The sequence below is a fragment of the Polypterus senegalus genome, chromosome 2 (genome assembly GCF_016835505.1).
Source record: "Polypterus senegalus isolate Bchr_013 chromosome 2, ASM1683550v1, whole genome shotgun sequence".
NCBI classification, from domain to species: Eukaryota; Metazoa; Chordata; class Cladistia; order Polypteriformes; family Polypteridae; genus Polypterus; species Polypterus senegalus.
This window is the reverse complement of record NC_053155.1, coordinates 22,731,279-22,755,146: the sequence shown is the minus strand read 5'-3', so window position 1 is coordinate 22,755,146 and position 23,868 is coordinate 22,731,279. Positions and strand designations below refer to the sequence as shown.

Genomic DNA, 23,868 nt, shown 5'->3' with positions numbered 1-23,868 from the left:
GATCTGGACCACCCTATATGTGATGCTTTGTAAGTCATTTTGGATAAAGACATCTTCCAAATAAATAATAATAAGAGAACAGACCATTTCATTTAAAGGTGGTGTTTGGAAATCGCTGGGGGTGTTCACACTGCTGTGCAGTCCCACAAAGGATTGTCACAATGTCCTTGACTGTGTATTACTGCAGAACTAAGAAGGGCAAAAACAGAATAGTTGTGAGGCTTCCTAAAACAAGCCAGAGAGCAGGCCAGAAATCTGCATGTTCTACCCCATTGAGGCTCACCTGACTTCAGCCATACTGCCATATTTTTTTTAACCCCAATGCTCCCTGCTGGCTTCAAGTGGTGCAGACCAAAATATGGGGAATGAGCAAAACAACTATAAGTCTCTCAAACATAAATATAAAAATAAACCCTGAAAGAAGAGGGATAACCATAAACGTTTGGCTTCCATAAGGCAAACAAAGAATCTTTTGCAAGTCAAGGATATATTTTGCACAAAAATGGAAAACAATACAAAGAAAGGCTTGAAAGTGCAAAAAGAAGCACAAAAGAGTTGCATAAAAGGCAGTCCTTACTAAACGAGGACCAAAGCAAATTCAAAAATGAGAATCCTTTAACCGACACTTTACAGAAAAACTTGTCTATGAACCAGTGTTTAACCACATTTGTAATAAGACACATCTATTTGTTTTACTTTTTCATTCTTGTTGTGTGTATTCTGTGTTTTGGAGATGGCTCAAGAGTGCCCCCATTGTTCACTATGTGATATGTTTTCATATGAATTATAGATGCTGCCCTCTATCCTGTGACTATCTAAATCAGTGGTACAAAATTAAAAAGGGGGTACAAACTGTATTTTATAATATGACAGGATTTTTCGTTACTGAGTCTTGGTGCCAGAGGACACACAGTCTTAGAGAAGAAGTCACCTCTTTCACCCTTCATCATATTCTTATAAAGAAGAAACTACTAAGTCTGTTTGTGTCGGAGGAGAGAAGGGGCATATTCTTAAAATTTGTCCAAGAGCTCAATTAAAGGGTTTATCAACTACAGATTATGGTATGCCACATCCAGCCATGTTATTAAGACACCTCATTTTGTGAATAACATTAACATAATTGTTGTGGCTTAAGATAAAGGATGCTAGTATCTTGAAGAATTGAAATAATGCATGCAAAATGTCCCTTGAAGAAAACACCAAAGGAGTGTAAAGCTTACTGCCCGCCCATTTCTTTGACTTATCATTAGTGACACAAGTGAGAAGCTCCACTGCCTCTTCTTGTGAGATTACAGGAGCTGCTGAGATGATTGTGTGCTCCATCCTTCTCTTGTTGTTCTGCAAAAACCGTAAGTTTAAAACGAATGACTTATTTATCAGGCAGCTATTGGGTATTCTGCTTTTTCCAAATGCATTAATGTATCTGTTTTAATACATGAAACCTTTATATAGCAATACAAATCATCATTGCAGATTTGTGGATTCTTGCAATCATATGTTTGTCGCTCATAAGCAAATGCAGTAGAGACGGAGCATAAATTAAGTAGGGAATGTGACTGTGTTTTAAAGTGTTAATAAAGATCTTTTATACAGACTAACAATTATTGTTAAATGAATCTAAACAACATCACTATTGATATACAGAATTAAACATTTACTAACAAAGCCGATGGTTTTTCAGTTACTGCAAATCCAAGGAGTTAATTGTGTTAATTTCATTCTCTTATCTTACAAATTCTTTGTCTCCTTTCCAGATGTTAATCTTGCAGACGTCTTCATGCAGCCTCATCGGTCAGTGAGAGCCCAGCTGGGAGGTTCGGTAATCTTGGAGTGCCACATGCCGACACATTCTCATTACACCTACATTTGGATTAAACTCACTCCGAGAAAAGCACCTGACACCATTGCATTTTGGTCAAAACGTTACAATGAGTATGTTGCTGTTAAAGAAAATGAGAATGTAAAATATGAGGTGATGAACAGCAGCAGCTCCTTCAATCTGTCTATTACACATCTTGACGCTTCAGCTTTGGGGACGTATTACTGTGGAGTGGTGATGCATCGAGCTGTTCTTCTTGGTAATGGCACTGAGGTCTGCCTAACAGGTAAGTGTTAGATGAGATTTGCAACAAAACGAAAGGGCAGTAAAATGCAAAACACTGACATTCAGAGGATACAAAGAAATGAAAGGTCTTTAATGATTTATAGTAAAGTATAGCAATTGTAAGAGCCAAATCAGTCAGTCACCGTCCAACCCGCTATATCCTAACACAGGGGTCTGCTGGAGCCAATCCCAGCCAACACAGGGTGCAAGGCAGGAACAAATCTGGGGCAGGGTGCCAGCTCACACACACCAAGCATAATTTAGGGTCGTCAATGCACCTAACCGGCATGTCTTTGGACTGTGGGAGGAAACCCACACAGAAACGGGGAGAACATACAAACTCCATGCAGAGAGAACCCGGGAAACGAACCCAGGTCTCCTTACTGCGAGGCAGCAGCATTACCCACTGCGCCTCCGTGCCGCCCGAGAGCCAAATCCTTTAAGTTAATGCTAATGGTAAATTTACGTTAGTTTGCATAGATAATGGAAGATTAAGTTTAACCACCTATAAGTTATACAATATGGAAAGTTCATAACACCTTCAGATTGAACTTAGACATCTTGAAAAGAACATGACAGATAGACAGTAAGAGCATGTAGATTTCTGACCGTTATGTACGTTTCATTATTTAAACTGATGAGGTGAATGAGATAACATATAGAAAGCACAAGGAATGTAACCTAGATACTTAATCCTCAAGCAGAATAACCACAAGTTTCCTTTTTACCTCCTGGTTTCTGCGTATTTTCAACTTTCTCTCTTATTTTTTGTGTGATTTGAATTTCACTAAAATGTTTAAAAAGATGACATTTGGACTGTGAAGCGTTTTATGTGTGACACGTCATACTAGTGCTGGAATGCTTGTCTGATAGCTGCACTTGAACAATTTTGAACAATTTGCAAACCCTCGACAAATGCAGGTAATTATTCTTAAGACTATTGCCATTTGTGTGTTATTCTTACATGCATTTATTAAACGATTCTAATTGCTTCACACATTAACAAATGCAATGAAAAGTAAAATAAATGCAACAAAAAACTATCAGCACAATGTTGATTATAACAACTCCATGCACACCCTGCATTTTTAAAACCACTCGTTCTTTAAGGACACCATATGGCTCTTTACTGACTTGTGTGGTTCCACGTAGAACCTTTGTTTGTGTATGAAGCTGGTTTTCTGTGCTTTGTAAAGCTTCCTAAAATGTGGAAGAAACTTGAAATCAGTAGGCTACCTAACAGGACGCTAACAGATTAAGAAGACCTGGACTTAGCCTGTGTTACTGTAGGCAGCAAGAGTCCTTTTAAATCACGACCCACTGGTATTTCACAAATCTGTTCCCATTTCTAACTTTTTATTTATTCTATGGACTTGTTACAGATTTAAATATATAACGGTTCATTCTGTAACCTTCATGTAGACGGGTTTTTTTGGGAACCAAAAATAGTTCACTTAATTTATTGCTCTAGTGAACCACTCTGACAGCTTTAATTTTAAGAATACACCTACATGTTAACTATGAATTCATAAAAGAAACTGTGATATAAAAAGTAAAAGACAAAATGAAAATTTTTAATTTGTTAGTTACAAATATAACATCCATATCTGTTAAATTAACAAAAATGTATAGAGGCCATAACATATTATACATTTTTGTAATAACTGAGGGGTCCTGCATTTGGTTCTGGGTGACCATGGTGGCTGCAGAATGACTTGATTAGTTAACCCTTTGTTTTGGACCCGCCTGTGGAACCGAACAATAACGCAAAATTGTAAATAACAATGCATGAAATCATTCACTTTCCTCACTGTTATTATTACAGTTGCGTATTTTGCCACTAAAATGCCATATTGCACACCCCAATACCACACTGTCATGTTTTTCTTTCTTCCCTCAAAGATGGCCGAATTGCTGCCTCAAACCCATGGCCTTCTTGAATGTCCTGACTGAAATGTGTACAATTTGATGGGCAGCCTATTATCTACTAAATGAGAGGGTGTTTCAACTTTCAAATGACACCACATTCCACTTGTTAATTTTTTATTTTATTTTTTTTTTGTAAATATGTTTTTTAATCTTGCAGCTCCTGGTATTGTAATTTGGAAACAAAGTACAATTTCAATACTAATTATATATGTTTTGACATACGCCATTCAAAATGAAGCCTAGGCCAGGGGTCTTTAATAATGGATCCTTATGCTATGAATACTTATTTGAAAACACTAAAAGCAGCAAAAAAAGAATCCTGTTTTTCTACTGCTTCAAAGCAATAAAATTAGACATAATAATTGTAGATATTTCACCACCATATTTCTGGATTTTCCTGTCATATTCAATGACACTTTTATTGTGTATGCAAGTTTAATCCATCATGTATAGGAATAAGAATAATATTCAAAGGACATTTCTTGAATAAAAACGCTATTGAATTTTGCAGCATTTACAAAATAACTAATTCTCCAGCTGTACAAAGTTGTAAAAGAGAAATGCCTGGCCTTTACTTTGAGGGGTAGAGCATGAATATTGAGTGAAAGATGATGAAGTTATAGCCAGTTAAATCAAAGTGGCAGAAAATGTACATAAATGAGGCTGAGTGTAAAGGGTTAAAAGGCAAAACTAATAATGAAGCTTGCTATTTAGTTGTACTAGCGGGCTTCTCTTCGCTCGACAACACCCGTGCAGGCCCTACGCGCTCGTCATTTTCCAGATCTGCTACTTCTGAAGAATTGTGCTGTGCTTTTGGATAAACACGAATATCATTTCTGCCTTTGATATCTCCGTCTTTCGAAACTATTATCGCTGACAATTCATCACATGTTGGTTTATTATATATGCAAGCATGATCCTTCGGATTCATAAAGAAATCCAAGAAAACTTCTCTGTCCGCGTTTTTCAGATAAATTTCATGTAAAGTGCAATACTTTAGGACGTATGGATTTGTATCCATTATTGGCTGTAGAAATCCTAATATGTCCGATTGTTTAACTCTTTTGATTCTGTGTTGCATCGCTTGTCCGTCATCATAAATATAACCCTGACCAAATTGTGTGTTTTTTTTTTAAAGAAACTTGTAGTAGCTTTAATTGTTGTGGGACCACAGATTCTCATAGCATATGGTCCTGAATCGTGTAAATAAATGTTTTGAGCACTGAATGATGCGAACATGAACAGATTATTGTAGATTTGGATATTTTGCCTGTAGTGTTTGTGGATCTCACTTTCACCAAATAACAAATCTTTTATTTGTTGCGGATACGCCTCTTATTTGGGAGGCTACACTTACTTTTCCCTGATGGCAACATGAATCAGACGATCTACAAGTCTCCGACTTAAACTGTAAAGATTAACAATATCTACATACTTCTGTCATATCGCCTATGTCCATATATTTGATCTCTTTTCGCAGTTCCAAGTAATAATTTCCGTTTGTTTGCGCTAATGTGATCTTTGCTATCAGTTTTTTGAGACTTTTGAATTTTAGCACTTTCATAATCTCTAATCTGCTCTGCATGTGTATCGCACCAATGTTTTTGAACCTCTTTACAATGTTCTACTTTGTCTTCTACTCTTTGTCTTTTATTTCCGACTTCGGCGTGGTTAAATCTCTTGGCACAAAGTCTCGTCTTGTGGGACTTGAAAGTATCTCTTAGAAAAAGTCTTGTCTCGTCCCAGGATTTTTTTATATAATAGAGAGATGGCTTGTCAGTGCTTTCATTGTTAATTTTACATTTAATTGTTCGGCAGAAGCTTTTATCCAAAACGTCTTACAAAAGAGATAAACATAATCGAGTAAGTTAGGGCCTGTTCAGCAAGTGCCATAGGTCAGGTAATAAAACTTGATTGACATAAGTGAAAATATGCTATAATTCATACATTTACAATTAATAAAGCAATTACACTTAAATAATCAAGAAAATAACGTATCAGAGCGCAATGTTTCTTTTTCCTTCTTTTCAATTAGACAGATATTCACAAACAGATGGGTCTTCAGTTGCTTCCACACAGAACCACACATGAAAAGAGTCTGGATTGAAACTCAATACCATGCACAGATGTGGCATCACCAGATGCTGTTCCCTGGCAGACCTGAGTTGGAGTGAAGGAGCATAGGATCTCACCAGTGTTTCCATATACAGTATGCTGATTCTGACTCACTGACTACTGTGTAGGCAAGCATCAGGGATTTGAACTTAATGTGTGCTGCGACGGGGAGCCAATGTAGAGACCTGAATAGAGGAGTGACATGTGCCCTTCTCAGCTGGTTAAATAGAAGATAGGCTTGATATCACATGCAGGTAATCCTGTCAGAAGTGAGTTGCAGTAGTCCAGACGTGATGAGGCCAAAGCCTGGACCAGAAGTTGTGCAGCATATTCTGTCAGATCCGCATGAACCTTCATGACCTTCTGTGTGGGTTTTCCTCAGGTGCTTCAGTTTCCTCCCACTGTCCAAAGATATGCAGGTCAGGTGGATCGGCGATGCCAGATTATCCTGTGTGCTTGGTGTGTGTTCACTCTGCGATGGATTAGCTGGGATAGGCTGCAGCACCCCTTTCCCAGCATCCATGGTCTGGATTAAGCAAGTTAGAAAGTGAAGTGACAAACTTTCCTTTTGACTTCAAATGTTGCCTTCTTGTTCTTTGTGTATTAAACTAAAGTTGTGCATATTTTTTGAAGCAAAGATTTTAATTGAGAAAAAATGATTGTTAATGTAACAAACAGAAAACACCCAAATAAAGTAAATATAAAACTGAATGACCGCTTTAAAAACATCACAGAAGCAATAACTGGCATGAGATTTGAACCTAAGTCTCTGCTGCTGCACATATGTTTGGCAAAAAATAGATTTTCTATGTATTCCCATTTTGGGCAGCATTTACAGTAAATGGTTTAGTGTGATCTTCCAAAACTCATCAAGGCTCATCACTTATTGCTTCATTGAAGTCAAACATGGCAATAAAATACAAAACTGCAACCTTTTAGAAGAGTTGTGATTCAAATTAGATAGACAGAAAGAACAATATTACATTAAATAGTAATAAAAATTAAGGTATAACAGACAATAACTTTGAATAATGTTAGCATTTCCCCCCCTCGGGTGAAATTGAAGAGTCGCATAGTGTGGGGTCTCCTCAGTCTGTCAGTGGAGCAGGACGGTGACAGCAGTCTGTCGCTGAAGCTGCCCCTCTGTCTGGAGATGATCCTGTTCAGTGGATGCAGTGGATTCTCCATGACTGACAGGAGCCTGCTCAGTGCCCGTCACTCCACCACGGATGTCAAACTGTCCAGCTCTGTGCCTACAATAGAGCCTGCCTTCCTCACCAGTTTGTCCAGGCGTGAGACGTCCTTCTTCTTTATGCTGCCTCCCAAGCACACCACTGCGTAGAAGAGGACGCTCACCACAACCGTCTGATAGAACATCTGAGCATCTTATTGCAGATGTTGAAGGACGCCAGCCTTCTAAGGAAGTATAGTCGGCTCTGTCCTCTCTTACACAGAGCATCAGTATTGGCAGTCCAGTCCAATTTATCATCCAGTTGCACTCCCAGGTATTTATAGGTCTGCACCCTCTGCACAGTCACCTCTGATGATCACGGGGTCCATGAGGGGCCTGGGTCTCCTAAAATCCACCACCAGCTCTTTGGTTTTGCTGGTGTTCAGGTATAAGTGGTTTGAGTTGCACCATTTAACAAAGTCCTTGATTAGGTTCCTATACTCCTCCTCCTGCCCACTCCTGATGCAGCCCACGATAGCAGTGTCATCAGCAAACTTTTGTACGTGGCAGGACTCCAAGTTGTACTGGATGTCTGTTGTATTGGAAGTCTGATGTATATAGGCTGAACAGGACCGGAGAAAGTCCAGTCCCCTGCGGCGCTCCTGTGTTGCTGAACACAATGTCAGACCTGCAGTTCCTGAGACGCACATACTGAGGTCTGTCTGTAAGATAGTCCATGATCCATGCCACCAGGTATGAATCTTCTCCCATCTCTGTCAGCTTGTCACTGAAGAGCAGAAGTTGGATGGCGCTGAAGGTGCTAGAGAAGTCCAGAAACATAACTCTTTGAGCACCACTGCCTCTGTCCAAGTAGGAGAGGGATCAGTGTAGCATATGGATGATGGCATCCTCCGCTCCCCTTTCTCCTTGTATGCGAACTACAGAGGGACAAGGACATGGCGGACCTATTGCCAAATTTAATACAGTAAACACATCAGTTATTTTAAAAGTTAAAGTTTTGTATTATATTTATGGTAAATACGTTTACCTCTTCTGGTGTCTAGGTATATTCCTTTACTCAAGACATGTACTGGATGTATTAAGGAAATCTTCATCCAGACATTTCTTTACAGTCTATCTGGAAGCACTGTGGTGCATAAAGCAACTCTGAATGGGACACCAGTCCACCACGGGACACAATCACACACACGCACACACTTACATTCACTCACCCAAGCAGAAATAATTTATGATTAGAAATGAATATAACCTGCACGTCTTTGGCATATGGTAGGAAATAGGAGTAGCCAAAAGGAATCAGCATGGGCAAAGAAATAAATGCCACAGAAACAAGGGCTGGCCTGAGGTCTGAACAAAGGACTTCACCAATTTGACACTCTAAAGTGGCCCAAATGTTAATATCGAATCTTAGTTTTACTTATTATATGTATGATTTTTTTTTATTTTACTTAAGAAATCTATGCATAATTAAAAAAAATCTAAATTAAACAATGTGTACTTTCTTTGAGTAGGTCATGAAACAGTTAGAGGAATTTTTCAGCCTCCTGTTTTGAAACCAGTCCAGTATGGAGACAACGTGACTTTGGAGTGTATAATAAACAGAGGAGTGTTTGGAGATGCACATCAGGTATTCTGGATTCATCGCACTATCAGAGGTTCCTATCAGACTATAAGAAGCACTCATGAAAAGAGGAAATGTGTCATTGAGTCTGAGGAGTGCGTCTACAGCCTTCTAAAGAACAATTTCAGCTTCCAAGATGTCGGCACTTATTACTGCGCTTTTGTGACGTGTGGAGAAGTCATTCTAGGAAATGGAACAGAATTTCCAGGTAAGTCGACTCATAATTATAGACACCATAATCACTAGATATTATGTGCTAACAAATAGAAACTAATATACATTAAATAAACTCACTAAGCAGACAACAAATCCTCCTATTGTGTTTGTTTTCTGGGAGATGGCAGTTTGGAAATAAATGACTTTAAGAAAATGTGTTAGAATTATCTATACTAATAAAAGGCAAAGCCCTCACTCACTCACTCATTCACTCACTCACTCACTCATTCACTCACTCACTCACTGACTCATCACTAATTCTCCAACTTCCTGTGTAGGTAGAAGGCTGAAATTTGGCAGGCTCATTCCTTACAGCTTACTTACAAAAGTTGGGCAGGTTTCATTTCGAAATTCTATGCCTAATGGTCATAACTGGAAGGTATTTTTCTCCATTAACTGTAATGGAGTTGAGCTGGAAAGACGTGGGGGGGCGGAGTTTCGTGTGACATCATCACGCCTCCCACGTAATCACGTGAACTGTCAACGCAGTACGTAGAAAACAAGGAAGACCTCCAAAAAGCGCTTAAGAAAACATGCATTATATAATTGAGAAGGCAGCGAAACAATAAGAAGCGAGCGAGTGACATATACTACCATATTCATGAGTGCAGCTACTTCGGAAACAAAGCACGATGTAAACCTAAAGTTTAAATTAAGTCCATAGACAGGCTACCGCTGGCGTTTGTCATGCCCACGGCTAATGCGGGATACAAGTTTAATGAGAGGACGCAGGATATAAACGAGAGTTTTGATCACTTTGTAACTAAGTTAAAATTGTTGTTGAAGGGCTGTGCTTATGCAAATTCCGAGAGACTGTCTTTGTGGGGGGATTGACAGTTAAGGTGGGTGGGGGAGTCACGTCATCATCTCCCCTCCCATTCATCTCATTTCGCTCTGAGCTGAGCTCCGTGGCTAACGCAGTCTTGCGGAACCAACTTTGTGACACTGCCACCAAATACTCACAGAAAAATCCACAAGTTAATACACACGCTGTCTCTAGAGTTTCTCCACATTCTGAATCCTCCAGGCACTACTTACAAAAGGTTACATTGACAATCATGTTACATTATTTTTAAAATGTTTCCTTTTCTTAGCACAAACACAGCTGAGAAACTTTGATGCATGTGCTCCATAACGCGTTAAAAATTAACGCATTTAATCACACTTTGCATTCCAAGCAAAGGGGAACTTCTCTCAATGCATGATTTCCTGGTACACGATTACATTGATCAGCTCATCCCGATTCATTTTACTCTCCCACCCCCTTGGTTTGAGAAGAAGTATGAAAAAATATGAGGTTAATGCAGACAAGCAGATCACCAATTGAAGCTTTATGAATAATGGATACTTTATTCCCCATCAATAATTGTTATGGTAAAGCCATACTCAGTGTAATCCCCCTTCCATTTCATAATTTTTCCGCAACTAGCCATGATTAAATGAACGGTAAAAAAGTAAGAGCGAAGCGAGGGTGACTTATTCAGGCAGGCAGGCGACAGCTCAATAGCTCGAATTTGGATATAAGTAGGTTCTATTTAGTCGCCAGAAATATCTTTGGTAGGAATGGAAGTTGAATTTAGTCTTTAAATTTCTATGGTGAAGAAAATGGTATGCAATGTTGACTAAATTTAACTTACATTCCTACTAAACATATTTCTGTTGACTAAATAAAAATTACTTATATTTAAAATTTAAATAGAACTTGAACAGATACGATAGTTCATAATATCCACGCAGCACTAAGTGCACGTAAGAGCAGGAGTCATCCGTTTTAACAAGCAGCGTATTGCACTGATACGAAATAGCCTGCCCATTTAATTATTTAGGAATGGATAGAAAAATTAACATTTTGTACAAATAATGTTTTTCATTTTTCTTCCTCGATGGATTCTGGCACCCCCAGCAACAGCTGCTCGCACCCCAAAGTCGATATATATATATAGATATAGATTTAGATATAGATAGTTATATAGATATAGATAGATAGTTATATAGATTATATAGATAGATATATAGATAGATATATATAGATATAAACAAATATATATATGTATGTATATGTGTGTGTCTATATATGTAGACATGTATGTATATATATATACATATATATATATATATTGTTTATATATAGATAGATATATATAGATATAAACAAATATATATATATGTATGTATATGTGTGTGTCTATATATGTAGACATGTATGTATATATATATATATATATATATATATATATATATATATATATATATATATATATATATATATATATATGCCAGCAAGACTCATGACAATGACAAAGCAATTACATTGTCAATCATGTTATGTTATTTTCAAAATGTTTACTTTTCTTTTTCATTACTTCTTTAACACACTAATTCTCCACTGTGAAGCACGGGTATTTTGCTAGTACTTAATATAATAATATGTATTTCCTTTTATTTTTATGTGGACGACTATCAGGTTTATTTCCCTCTGAAGCATCCAGGTCCCTGCTCTGTCCAGCCCCTGCTTGATTGCCTTATTGATACATCATAGGGAGTTGGATGGCATTACATTTTCAAAATTTTAATGATAACAAGATAGAAGTCATGCTATTTAGACCCAATGGCACCAGCAGGATGCCCTGCATCGACCTTTCCACTGTGGCTCAATTTGAGAAATCCATGATCACAAATTTAGGTGTGAAAATGGATTCCATTTTAAAACTTGATAGCCATGTGAACACAATGGTAAAATCTTGCTTTTTCCAGGTGAGGTGGCTGTCAAAAATCAAGCCTGTTATGTCTAAACGCAACCTTGAAACAGTGATACATGCTTTGATAACCTCTCATTTAGAGTACTGCAATGCGCTTCTTTTTGGAATTAGCCAGGCCTTCATTGCTCACCTACAGCTGGTGCAAAATGCCGCTGCTCGATTTTTGACTGTCACATGAGCATGTTACCCCGATTTTGGCTTCCCTTCACTGGCTTCCAGTTCAGTTTCGAATCCATTTTGAGATCCTTGTATTTGTTTTTAAATCCTTTAATGGTTGTGCCCCACTTTATTTGTCGGAACTGCTGCACCCTTATGTACCATCTCACTCTCTCAGGTCATCAGACCAGATGCTTTTACGGGTTCCCAAGGCACGATGCAAACTCCAAGGTGATCGGCCTTTTTTAAATACAGCTCTAAAACTCTGGAATGATATGCCATTGCACGTTAGGCAAGCTCCTTCACTAGCTGTCTTTAAATCCTATTTAAAAACATATTTTAACTCTATGGCTTTTAACCCAGTATTATTTGTTAGCTACCTGTATACTTTTTATTCTGAATTTCTTCAGCTCTTATGTATTTCTGTTTCTTTTACGCTTCGGTTATTTTGTGTCTGATATGTTGGGTTTTATTGTATAGCACTTTGGTCAGCCTTGATATTGTTTTTTTTTTAATAAATAAATAAATAAAATACAATACTGGCCGTCCCCTGCAGTTCTGCCTTCATAGTAGTGAAACAGGACAAATTTTAAAAATCAATAAACAAACAGGTATCACTAGCTAAACGTGAGTGAGGAGGTCTCCCTAATCCTGACGCCATGCTTCCCCCTCCCCTTGGCCCACAGCCTCTGTCTGGGATTAGCGCGACTATTTCACTCCTGTAAGTGAATTATGATTCATAGTGCAATGAGAGAAATCGCAAAATCAACTGGAATGATCAAGCAAATCATATATAAAAAAAATAATAATTTAAATCTGTTAAGTAGTTCTCTCATTCGCTAGCTAAGTGGAGGTAAGATACATACTGAGGCTGGCACATGAATTAGGAGGACTCCGCTCCCCTCCCCTTGATCTGTTGCGTGCCTCACGGATGCACGCAAATAAATCGGTACCGCAAGTGAACTTAGTGCAATGAAAGAAGTCGCAAAATCAACCGGAATGTCAAGCAAATTATAGAAATAAGGCAGATTTAAATCCGTTAAGTAGTTCTCTCGTTCGCTAGCTAAGCAGGTATAAGATTAGCCCAGAGGCTTGCGCATGAGTGAGGAGGGCATCGCCTCTCTCAGATTTGCACAAATAAATCAGTACCGCATGCAAACTTAGTGCAATGAGAGAAGGCAGAAAATCAGCCGGAACGTTAAAGCAAATTATAGAAAAAAACCCGATCTAAATCTGTTCAGCAGTTCTCTTGTGCAAAGCAGACAGACAGACGTTGGATTTTTATATATATATATATATATATATATATATATATATATATATATATATATATATATATATATATATATATACACAGATGAAACTAATATTAAATGAGAGTAAAGATCAGGAACAAGTCAAGGACTTTTAAATAGAATAACGGCATGTGTCCGTGTCCAACAAGTACCTTCAAAAATTGGCCCCCTGTTTATATAAAACCTAAATCTCTTTATAAAACTTGTTTTTGTTGTTTTTTTATTGACTATATTTATGTATATAGATTGCATAATACCATCTATTGCATCAATGTTCATATTGCTTCCTACATGTCAATATTGCTGCTACTTCTGTGTCTTGTCTTTGCACAATGCCTTGTCTTATTTGTGTTTTCATTTTAATTTTAAATTTTAATTCTATTTTTAATTTAATTTTCATTTTTTATTTGCACTTCATGTTGTTACACTTTGGACCCTGAGCTTTGCAATTTCGTCTCTCTGTATACTTGTACAGTATGTGGTTGAGATGACAATAAAGGTCACTTTGACTTTGACCGCACTGCATAAATCTGCCTTCTCTGGACTCATCTTCTTAGCAACAGAACCCAGACATTCTTTCACAAACTCTCCACTGGTGAACGGTCTACCACTATTTCTATTAGCTTAGCTAATTTAAAACTGGCACAAACTGACAAAGTATTTATCTGTTTTTGTTTTGAAAATGCATTCTGATGAATCGTCATTTTTTTAAATTTTGTGATTTTTTTCTGACCTCACGTGTCCCGTCAGACAGTCGTGTCGAGATTCATAGTGCTGATGCAACTTGTATTCTTTGAAGACAGCTATAGACTCTTGACATGTGAGACAAACATCTTTTTCTATGCATTGAACAAAAAAAAAACAGTCATTGGTCCATTGTTGATTGAATATCCTGCACTCAGAATCGTTTTTTCTTTTCTTTGACATTGTTTAACACAGCTAGTTCAGGATACACTTAATGAATTAGGGTGAAACGATCACTGGAGGTTAGAGGAGTAATTTTTAATGTTTCTATGGTGGCTCAAGGTGCCCAAATTGCATTTAGGGAATTTAATATTCAGCGGGCCAGACCACACACATTGTGGTTACTGCTTAAAGGGCCAGTAAAATGACAGTCTAGAGCCATATTCAGCCCAGGGCCAAAGTTTGGTGACCACTGGGATACACTGTCTGTTTTTTGAAATAGAGACTGGGAAGACAAATAACACTATCTGAAATATCTGTAATTCTTAACTATTTTGAGCTTTGAAAGAAACAATTAGATTGCTAGCATGAATCCTGACATGTACTCTCAGCAATTTATTTTCAATATGTCTTTAGTTTTACTTGATTTAATTCCCTTTAAGGCAACATTCAGGTCAATTTTTATGTTGAACATACAAAAGTAATGGCTATAAAGGGTCATCTTGGGTCAGGCCAAAAAAAAATCTAAACACAAGGGAACATTTAACCTCAGGAATCAGTAGATTTACCATTAAATATAAATAAGGGAGTATATATAAGCCAATTAATACATTTGAATACATTTTCAAAATGGTTCTCTGTTATTTAAATCAAAAAATATGCCTTAGGAAAGTAATTTGTGAATAGCAATAATAGTTTTCTTATTATTTATATTCTTATGTTTTCAATGCATTTAATAGTTGAAGACAATGAACTAGAACTTGACCCCATTGTCCTGGTCCTGGGTATGAGCAACGTTCTCCTTGTGATTTTGCTTGTTGCGTGTTTGACAAAGAAGACCGGAAATGGCTGTCAACATAAAAGTGAGTAACCTTCACTTATAAGACACTAATAATACACTCTACTGCTATTTTACTGTAGTTCGTAATTCTAACATGTCGCTGCACCTCTTAGTGAGAGTCAATTTATTTCACGTCTTTGCTCATTTTGTAAGCGAATATGGCTTGTGTTCTTTCTGTTCTTTCCACAAATATTTCTTATAACATATTGTAATCTGGGGGGCATGGTGGCGCAGTGGTAGCGCTGCTGCCTTGCAGTTAGGAGACCCGGGTTCACTTCTCGGGTCCTCCCTGCGTGGAGTTTGCATGTTCTCCCCGTGTCTGCGTGGGTTTCCTCCCACAATCCAAAGACATGCAGGTTAGGTGGATTGGCGATTCTAAATTGGCCCTAGTGTGTGCTTGGTGTGTTTGTGTGTGTCCTGTGGTGGGTTGGCACCCTACCCAGGATTGGTTCCTGCCTTGTTCCCTGGGATTGGCTCCAGCTGACCCCCGTGACCCTATTCGGATTCAGCGGGTTAGAAAATGGATGGATGGATGGATATTGTAATCTGCTACCAGCCAACCTTTCAGGTTATGCTTATGATTTATATAATAAAATTCAGAACCTTCATTTTCCATAATTTGTAGTCTTTTCAGGTTAACTCCTAGACCAACATCCTCATTATATTTACTGTAAATGACTTTGTTTTGTAAACTTCCTCTGTAGGGGATGGTGAAGAGAACGTTGGCGAAACATTTGAAAATGACGAGCAGGGCAGGGCTCGGGTAAGACAAATTAAAATTTCATTGTTAATGCCCCCATAGATTAATTAATCAATCAATCAATTTATTTATTTATTAATTTTCTTATTTTTTATTGTATTTAAAGAAAATAACGTTTCATACAATCAAGTCAAAATGATCTAAACAGAATTTAACCCCCACCTGATGAATTTAATTCTGATAAGATGCAGAATGTAAACAATTATTCCATCCATCCATCCTTTATCCAACCCGCTATATCCTAACTACAGGGTCGAGGGGGTCTGCTGGAGCCAACACAGGGCACAAGGCAGGAAACAAACCCCGGACAACACACACACACACCCCAAGCACACACTATGGATAATTTAGGATCGCCAATCCACCTAACCTGCATGTCAGACATGGGGAGAACAGGCAAACCCCCAGGTCTCCTATCTGTGAGGCAGCAGTGTTACCCACTGCGCCACCATGCCACTCCTCATTCCTAACATTTACTCTAAAATATTGTAGTGATACTGGCATTATGATATTTTAATAAAATGAAGTAGCAACATAATTGAAACGGAATTCAGTATCAGATACAGAAGATCAGTACGTATTATATAGTCAATTGTAAGAATATGTATCTAGATAAAATAATAGCAATACTAGAATATAAGTTGAATAATAAATATTTGAAATGCCTGTTAATTACTTACTATACCTGTTTCAGGCTGATGGAGTAAATTATGCTGCCTTGGATTTTGGGAAAAGAAAAACCAAAAACAGAGAAATAAAGAGAGTCTTGGGAATGGAAACGACTTATTCAAGTGTTGTTTACAACAGTCACAGTGTCATTACAAAGGAATGAGAGGAAGACGCCAAGTACAAATAAGTCAAGAGTATTCATGTATAATAAAGACATATCACATCACAATAAGCCTCACATTTAGAAGAGGCATGTCAGTGTAATTTTCTTATGTCAAGTTTTCGTTAAATTTGTTCATTTATTTACTTTCTGACCTGCCTACCATAGTGAAGACAACAAAGTTAAAAACCACCCAGCAAACACCCACTTTGACAGAATAATCCATATATCCATCCATTTTTTAAAAGCTTTTTTTATCTTTACACGGTTATGAGGTTGTTTGTTGTTTCCTGAAATACAGAATGTCTGATGGTCACCTGAATTAATCCAATTGATTAGCAGAACCTGCCTTGAATTAACTCCTTAATTTGTATGAAAGCACTGAGGGGTGTTTACTTTTCACAAAGAGATTCTACATGTCGGCTTATTTTGTAGAAAAAAAAAAAAAACAATGGCAAAGTAAAATCTTTTGTGTGTTATTTGTCAGCTAAATCTTAAGAGTCTTCTAATTTGGTTACTTGTGTTGGCAGCTGATTATTAGTTATATCCTGATAAATACAATCCTAGAATTACACCAGAGGAGTGCTTACTTTCTCGCTATAGGATTCTGCATGTTGGATTATTCTTCTAGAATAAATAATAATAAAGTAAAAATTGTTAAAGGTATGGGATTTGTTAATTTGGAGGATGTAAACAATTAAACAGTTAAATCCTAATTAACAAAGCATTACAATTAACAGTGAGTGTGCTTACTTTCTCACATGACTGTACAAACATAGTGATAGACAGATATGAAAGGAACTATATAATAGATAGATAGATAGATAGATAGATAGATAGATAGATAGATAGATAGATAGATAGATAGATAGATAGATAGATAGATAGATAGAAAGAAAGAAAGAAAGAAAGAAAGAAAATTATGGCATAGTTGTCACATCTTGTTGGTGCGTTGAAGAAGAAGGGTTAAAACTTGACTGAAATGAACAGCCAGTCAAATTGGATGCCACGCTGTTACATGGGCAGGAATGTTCAATCAAATTCATTGCAACAATGTGGTGTGTGTGTATTTAAAAAGGCTTACAACTTACTGTCAATCTATATATACTGTATGTAAGCAGATCATGAAATGTTGCATAGTTTACTGTCAAATAATGCAAAGAGTATGCTACACGTGTTTCGCCCTCATTTAGGCTCATCAGGCGTACACACTCCATCGCAAGGGGATCCATCCGTCCATCCATTATTCAACCCACTTTATCCTAACTACAGGGTCATGGGGGTCAGATGGAGCCAATCCCAGCCAGCACAGGGAGCAAGGCAGGAAACAAACCCCGGGCAGGGTGCCAGCCAACCGCAGGACGCGCATACACACACACACACACACACACCAAGCACACAAATTAGAATCGCCAATGCACCTAACCTGCATGTCTTTGGACTGTGGGAGGAAACCCACGCAGACACGGGGAGAACATGCAAACGCCACGCAGGGAGCTACCCACTGCACCACCATGCCGCCCTTATATATATATATTTATAAGCAACTTATGAAGTATTATTGATATTATTGTTACTTATTGTTATCATATGCACACTTTATTATGTTGTAGATTTAATTTTAAATGGATACAATTGCCATTTTTGCCCATCAATTTACACTCAATACCCAATAATGACGGAGTGAAAACATGTTTTCAGAAAGGTTGGAATATTTAATAAGAATCAAAAATTGAATTCTCTCATTCATACTGTATACTGTAATCTATATTTTAAGTTTACCCCAGCAAGCAAGACAGGAACAGTCTCTGCACAGGACACCAGCCCATCATAGGGTGAACACACACAAACAAACAAATGCCAGTTTAGGAACACCAACTCACCTAACCTGCATGTCCTTGAACTGCGTAAGGAAGCCCACTTACTCGTGGAAACATGCAAACTACATGCAAGGAGGACCAGTGATGTGATCTGCAGTCTACTTGTTGTAAGCCCGCAGTACTACAAGTGCACCACCTTGTCATCTTTTCTCAGCACCAGATACAGTACATCAGGATCCATTATAAAAGTTGTGAACAATGTCAGAGGTGTGGTGGTTGTCCAGTTTTGACCTAGGATCAACTTTCCATCTCTTATTTGTAACAGTGGGCTATCCCATGGTGCTAACAGGTCTTCATGTAAAGAAGATTTCACTTCCTGATGAGGGGCAACAATACACAATAAAGATCTTCTTCTGCCCTTTCCAACACCCAAACAGGATCTTCCCAGATGTTATTCTTGAGCATGAATGGCACTATAAAAATAAATGTTATTATTATTATTATTATTATTCAGTTTTAGGAAACATTTTTTTTTTCCTCTTAGGATAGCTTACCTACACACTATCACAGAAAAAGAAGGACTGTCCACTCAACCACAGCTCATAAGGCCTTTTCTGGACATGACCTTCATGTCAAAGTTGTATTGTAATACAGTGAGGTGCAGTGTAGAGGCCATAAATCTTACAGCTGTCTGCCATTTTGGGGACATAAGGGTTTCCACTGAAAATCTGGGAACAGTCCAATTGCCTGAGGCTGTACTTCATATCCCAAAATCAGCAGTACAGATACGTAGATAAATGAATCATGCACAGCCAAACCACAAGCCACCAGGTCTCTATCTGGTCATGCTAGTCACGATTTACAGCCAGCATCAACTACTTGGTCACTTTGTGGATAGCAGAATACTATTAAAGGTTTTTATTTTTTTAATGCCTAGGTTCTCACATGTTGCTTTAAGACATCTGACTTTCAAAATTCTGGCTTTGGTGAGAGTGCACTTCCTTCAGGGTTCTGAAACAGCTAAAGTCAAGTCAAATCAAGTGGTTTAATTTTCACACCATCCACACTCCTTGATGCATTATACAGTGATACATCGCATAAAATAACACTCACCTTGACCACAGTGCACAGTCTATAAATAAACATAGAACAAGTGCAAGATGAGTAAAGAGCTATGCTATGTTATAAATAGACAAATAAATACAATAAATAAATATTAGAAACAACTAATAATTAAAAACAACAATAGTAACAAGTGTAACAGGTGTATTGCATATAAATTCACTGCTACTAGTGGCAGGTCTGAGGGCAGGGGTGCAGCACAGAGTTCAGAGTCTGGACAGCCAAGGGGTAGAAGCTGTTGCAGGGCTTGGCAGAACTGGTTTGGATGGTACAGTATCTTCTCCCAGAAAGAAGTGGGACAAAGACATCATGGGAGGGGTGGGAGTTGTCTTTCACAATGCTGGGCTTTTGTGGATTCAATCTTCTATTATAAAACAAAATCTTAGAAGGAGACGAGATGTTATTTTCTCGGACAGATGCTTATACAGTATGTCACGTGAGAAAGAGATTTAACCACACCCACGGCTGGAAATAAAGGACAAAGAGTAGATGACAAAGTAGAACATCATAAAGCATTCAAAAATGTTGGCGTAGTACAAATGCAGAGCAGGTTAGTCTCAAAAAAAGTATAGTAAAGATCGCATTAGTGCAAAAAAAATGGAAATTATTACTCTTATTACTTATTACTAATAATGGAATAGCGAAAAGAGATTGAATATATTGTTCAGATTTAAACTTTAAGACTTGTCTAATTCGTGTTGCCAGTGAGAATTAAAAGATTCCAAAAACATTGATGCGGTATGAAGTCACGTAAGACGGAGACTTTTAACATGACATTCTTTCAAGTCACGCCCTACTTACAACTATTTTCAAATAAGACCACAGTCAACTAACCTCAGTCGTGTGAATGCTTTTGGCAGACACATTTCCTGTGCTCTCAGCTCTTATAAATTTTATCAGGACAATAATATTATATATCCTAGATGACACGTTAATGACAAAGCGAAGAAGAAAGAGCACAGACAAACATTTGATAAAGTCGTTTTACTTATTAGAGAGAAAGAAATGATATTCACTCACAGGCAGTTATATGTTGTGTTGTCACGATGTAAGTCCAAACATGGATTCAAAATTCAATGCGATCTTGAAGAAAAGTTAATTTCAAATATTGTTGTTACTAAAGTTTTAAAATAAAAGTGAAAATAATGCATATGCCTATTACTTGCCCAGAGAGTTTGGACACGTCATTGTTGTATTGTTTACATCCCTCCTCGGGCGGATGTGGAGATAGCGGGTGACAACATCCATTCCGCTGTTGCTAAATTACAAATGCAGCAGCCTGAGGCGCTTGTGCTAATCGCTGGAGATTTTAACCATGTGACCCTGGACAAAACATTACCTGCCTTCTCCCAGTATGTGGATTGTAACACCCGGGGAAATAGGACTATTGACCTACTATATTGTAGCGACCCGTGGTGGAGTCTTTAAAGATTTTAGAGCCGAACTCTGCCGTGCACCTCTCCCAAGCTGTCGGCTAGCGGATTGCCAATGTTATGCATGCAGCTGCACCCAGCTCTTTAGATAACGAGCACTCGTGTCCCATACACCGCACGACTCCGAGTGTCTCAGCAATAATTGCTTAGATAGAATCTTAGCAATGATACAGCTCTGTCCTGTTGTATCTTTTTATTAACAGATAGCCAGTAAATCAAAGCTTAAAACTCATTGTATAGCCATGGTCAAGGTCATTTTCAGAGCCATCTTTCTCATTGATGGTGCCTATTTACAATAACAACAACCCCGGACGGCGATAACCCAACCCACCCCACTGATTGAGCACAAACACATACAACACTTACAACGAGAAAGACAATTAGGTTATTAAGTTAATTTCGACACAACAATAAGCTTTACATAAATTACCCATAAATTCCCCACAAACTATTTACATAAATTACCCATGAGGCGTCACTCCGCCAGCGCTTGCTGCCGGTCGTTACACAGCCCCCTCCCAAGAGGGTTAGTGTCCCCACAACCCTACTCATCACAAACAAAATCGAGCAAGTGTCCTGGCCGGCGACGGACACGCTTCGGCCTGCCGGAGGTGCCATTATTCGGGTCAGGCTCAGTCCTGAGACTGTCAATGTCCGTCTCTGCGCCGGGGGTGGAGGTTGGAGAGCCGCTTGTACCCTCGAGTCGTTCTTTCTCCGGGGCCAGTGGGTGGTATGGTGCCAACCGGTCCTTGTGCAGCACCACCCGTCTGCCCCGTCCAGGCATTCGGACTTGGAAAACTACCTCCGAAATTTTCTCCAAAATTTCTCCAGGTCCCTGCCAATGATGAGTTAATTTTGGAGACAGTCCCCGTTTTCGTTGCAGGCAAAATACCCACACTTTGTCCCCTGGTTTCAGTGTCGGGCCATGAGCCCGTGTGTCGTAAGCCCGTTTCTGGCGAGCTCCAGCTCCCTCCAAGGCCTCCCTGGCCAGTCGATGAACGGTGTCCAGCCGCTCTTTTAACCGTCTAAAATAATCCATTTCGGGCCCACCAACAATCTCAGGCTCAGGGGGCGAGCCAAACACCAAATCCACTGGCGTGCGTTTCCCTCCCAAACATCAGCCCGCTGGTGTGCATTGGCTCGATTCTTGCACTGCTGTCCAATATGCCCACAGGACCAGAGGCAAATGTTGGTCCCAGTCTCGCTGGTGTTGACTGGTCAGGATTGCCAGTTGAGTGGCCAGGGTGCGATTAAATCGCCGACTAATCCATCACTTTGCGGGTGAAGGGGGGTGGTTCTGGTCTTTTTCACCCCCAGTCGCTGACACACCTCCCTGAACAAACGGCTCTCAAGTTCCGCCCTGATCGCTGTGGAGCTCGTCCGAACTCCAAATCGAGTGAACATTTCATCCACTAGTTTTGAGCGCTGTGGAGGCACTCTGATCCGGAACTGCATACGCCTCTGGCCATTTGGTGAAGTAATCCATTGCTACCAAAACGAAACGATTTCCGGCTTCCATTACAGGAAAAGGACCCAGTATGTCCACTCCAATTCTCTCCATGTGTGCCCCGACAAGGTATTGCTGCAATGGCGCGTGAGAACGTTGACCAGGTCCTTTTTGCGCAGTGCAGATGTCACAGCAGTGGACGTGCAGCTCCGCGTCTTGCCGACACCCGGGCCAATAAAACCGCTGCCATAGTCGACGCACTGTCTTAGCGTTTCCGTAGTGTCCGGATCCAGCTGCTCCGTGGACCCATCGGAGGACCTCGGCGCAAAGCCTGGGGAACCAGCAGTTGTAGTCGGTCAATTCCCCGGTGCTTGCCACCGCCTGTAGATTACGCCATCGTGCAACTCCAAGTTGCCCACTGGGAGTGTAGTAGTTTGAGTTCAGGCCCCTGTGAAGACACGGTTTGCCAGTCGGGACGTTCTTGTGTCTCCAACCAGCCCTTTACCTTTTCTAGCGCTTGGTCGTTCGCCTGTAATTGCCTCAATTGGTCAATAGTGAACGGCTCCCCTACTCCAACAGTGTCATCTATCCTTGCGGATGCTGACGATGGCCCCAGACCCCTTTCTTCCTGTCGGCGGCAATATCGACATTCATTGCTGAGGCATGGACGCCTGGAGAGGGCATCAGCGTTGGCATGCTGCCGTCCCAGTCGGTGCTGTATCTCGAAATCATATTCCTGTAGAATCTCCATCCACCTTGCCACCTGGCCCTCTGGTTGCCGGAAATTCAACATCCAGGTGAGGCTAGCATGGTCAGTCCGCAGCGTGAACCTAGTGCCCAATAGGTAGGGCCGAAAGTGCCGTGCCGCTAGGATCACTGCCAACAGTTCCCGCCGAGTGACACAGTAATTCTCTCCGTCGACTGAGGCTGCAGCTGTAATAAGCTACCACTTTCTCCAGCCTCCCCCTTCTGTGAGAGCACGGCCCCAATCCCCACATTGCTAGCGTCAGTGTCCACCACAAAAGGTTGGTTGGGGTCAGGGTACGCCAGGACAGGCGCTGACGAGGGCAGCCTTTAATTGTTGGAAGCGGCTGTGCAGTCCTCCGTCCACCCAAACTGTTGGCCCTTACTCGTCAGTCGGTGCAAGGGGCTGGCAATGGTTGCAAAGTTTTTTACAAACCTCCTGTAATATGAGGCTAAACCCAGGAATCTCCGCTGTTCGGTGATGTTGGCTGGTGGGGGCCAGTTGCTCACGGCAGCCACCTTTGCTGGGTCTGTAGCCACCCCACTCTCGCTGATTACATGCCCTAGAAACTGGGTCTGTCG

General features: G+C 39.6%; 1 protein-coding gene across 1 annotated transcript; it reads left to right on the top strand.

The window, feature by feature from the left end:
- Nucleotides 1-1,293: 1,293 nt before the first annotated feature.
- On the top strand, nt 1,294-16,943 carry LOC120524355. The gene is made up of 6 exons (XM_039746217.1): nt 1,294-1,349; nt 1,755-2,105; nt 8,852-9,169; nt 15,031-15,153; nt 15,836-15,894; nt 16,586-16,943. The coding sequence occupies exons 1-6, from the start codon at nt 1,307-1,309 to the stop codon at nt 16,721-16,723; spliced, it is 1,032 nt and encodes a 343-aa protein (XP_039602151.1). The 5' UTR covers nt 1,294-1,306; the 3' UTR covers nt 16,724-16,943.
- Nucleotides 16,944-23,868: the final 6,925 nt, after the last annotated feature.

Bases quoted from the DNA above. Each gene is read 5' to 3' on its own strand.
- LOC120524355 (XM_039746217.1), top strand. From the start codon at position 1,307: ATGATTGTGTGCTCCATCCTTCTCTTGTTGTTCTGCAAAAACC. The intron at 2,106-8,851 runs GTAAGTGTTAGA...TTCTTTGAGTAG, and splicing joins CACTGAGGTCTGCCTAACAG to GTCATGAAACAGTTAGAGGA. The intron at 9,170-15,030 runs GTAAGTCGACTC...TGCATTTAATAG, and splicing joins AAATGGAACAGAATTTCCAG to TTGAAGACAATGAACTAGAA.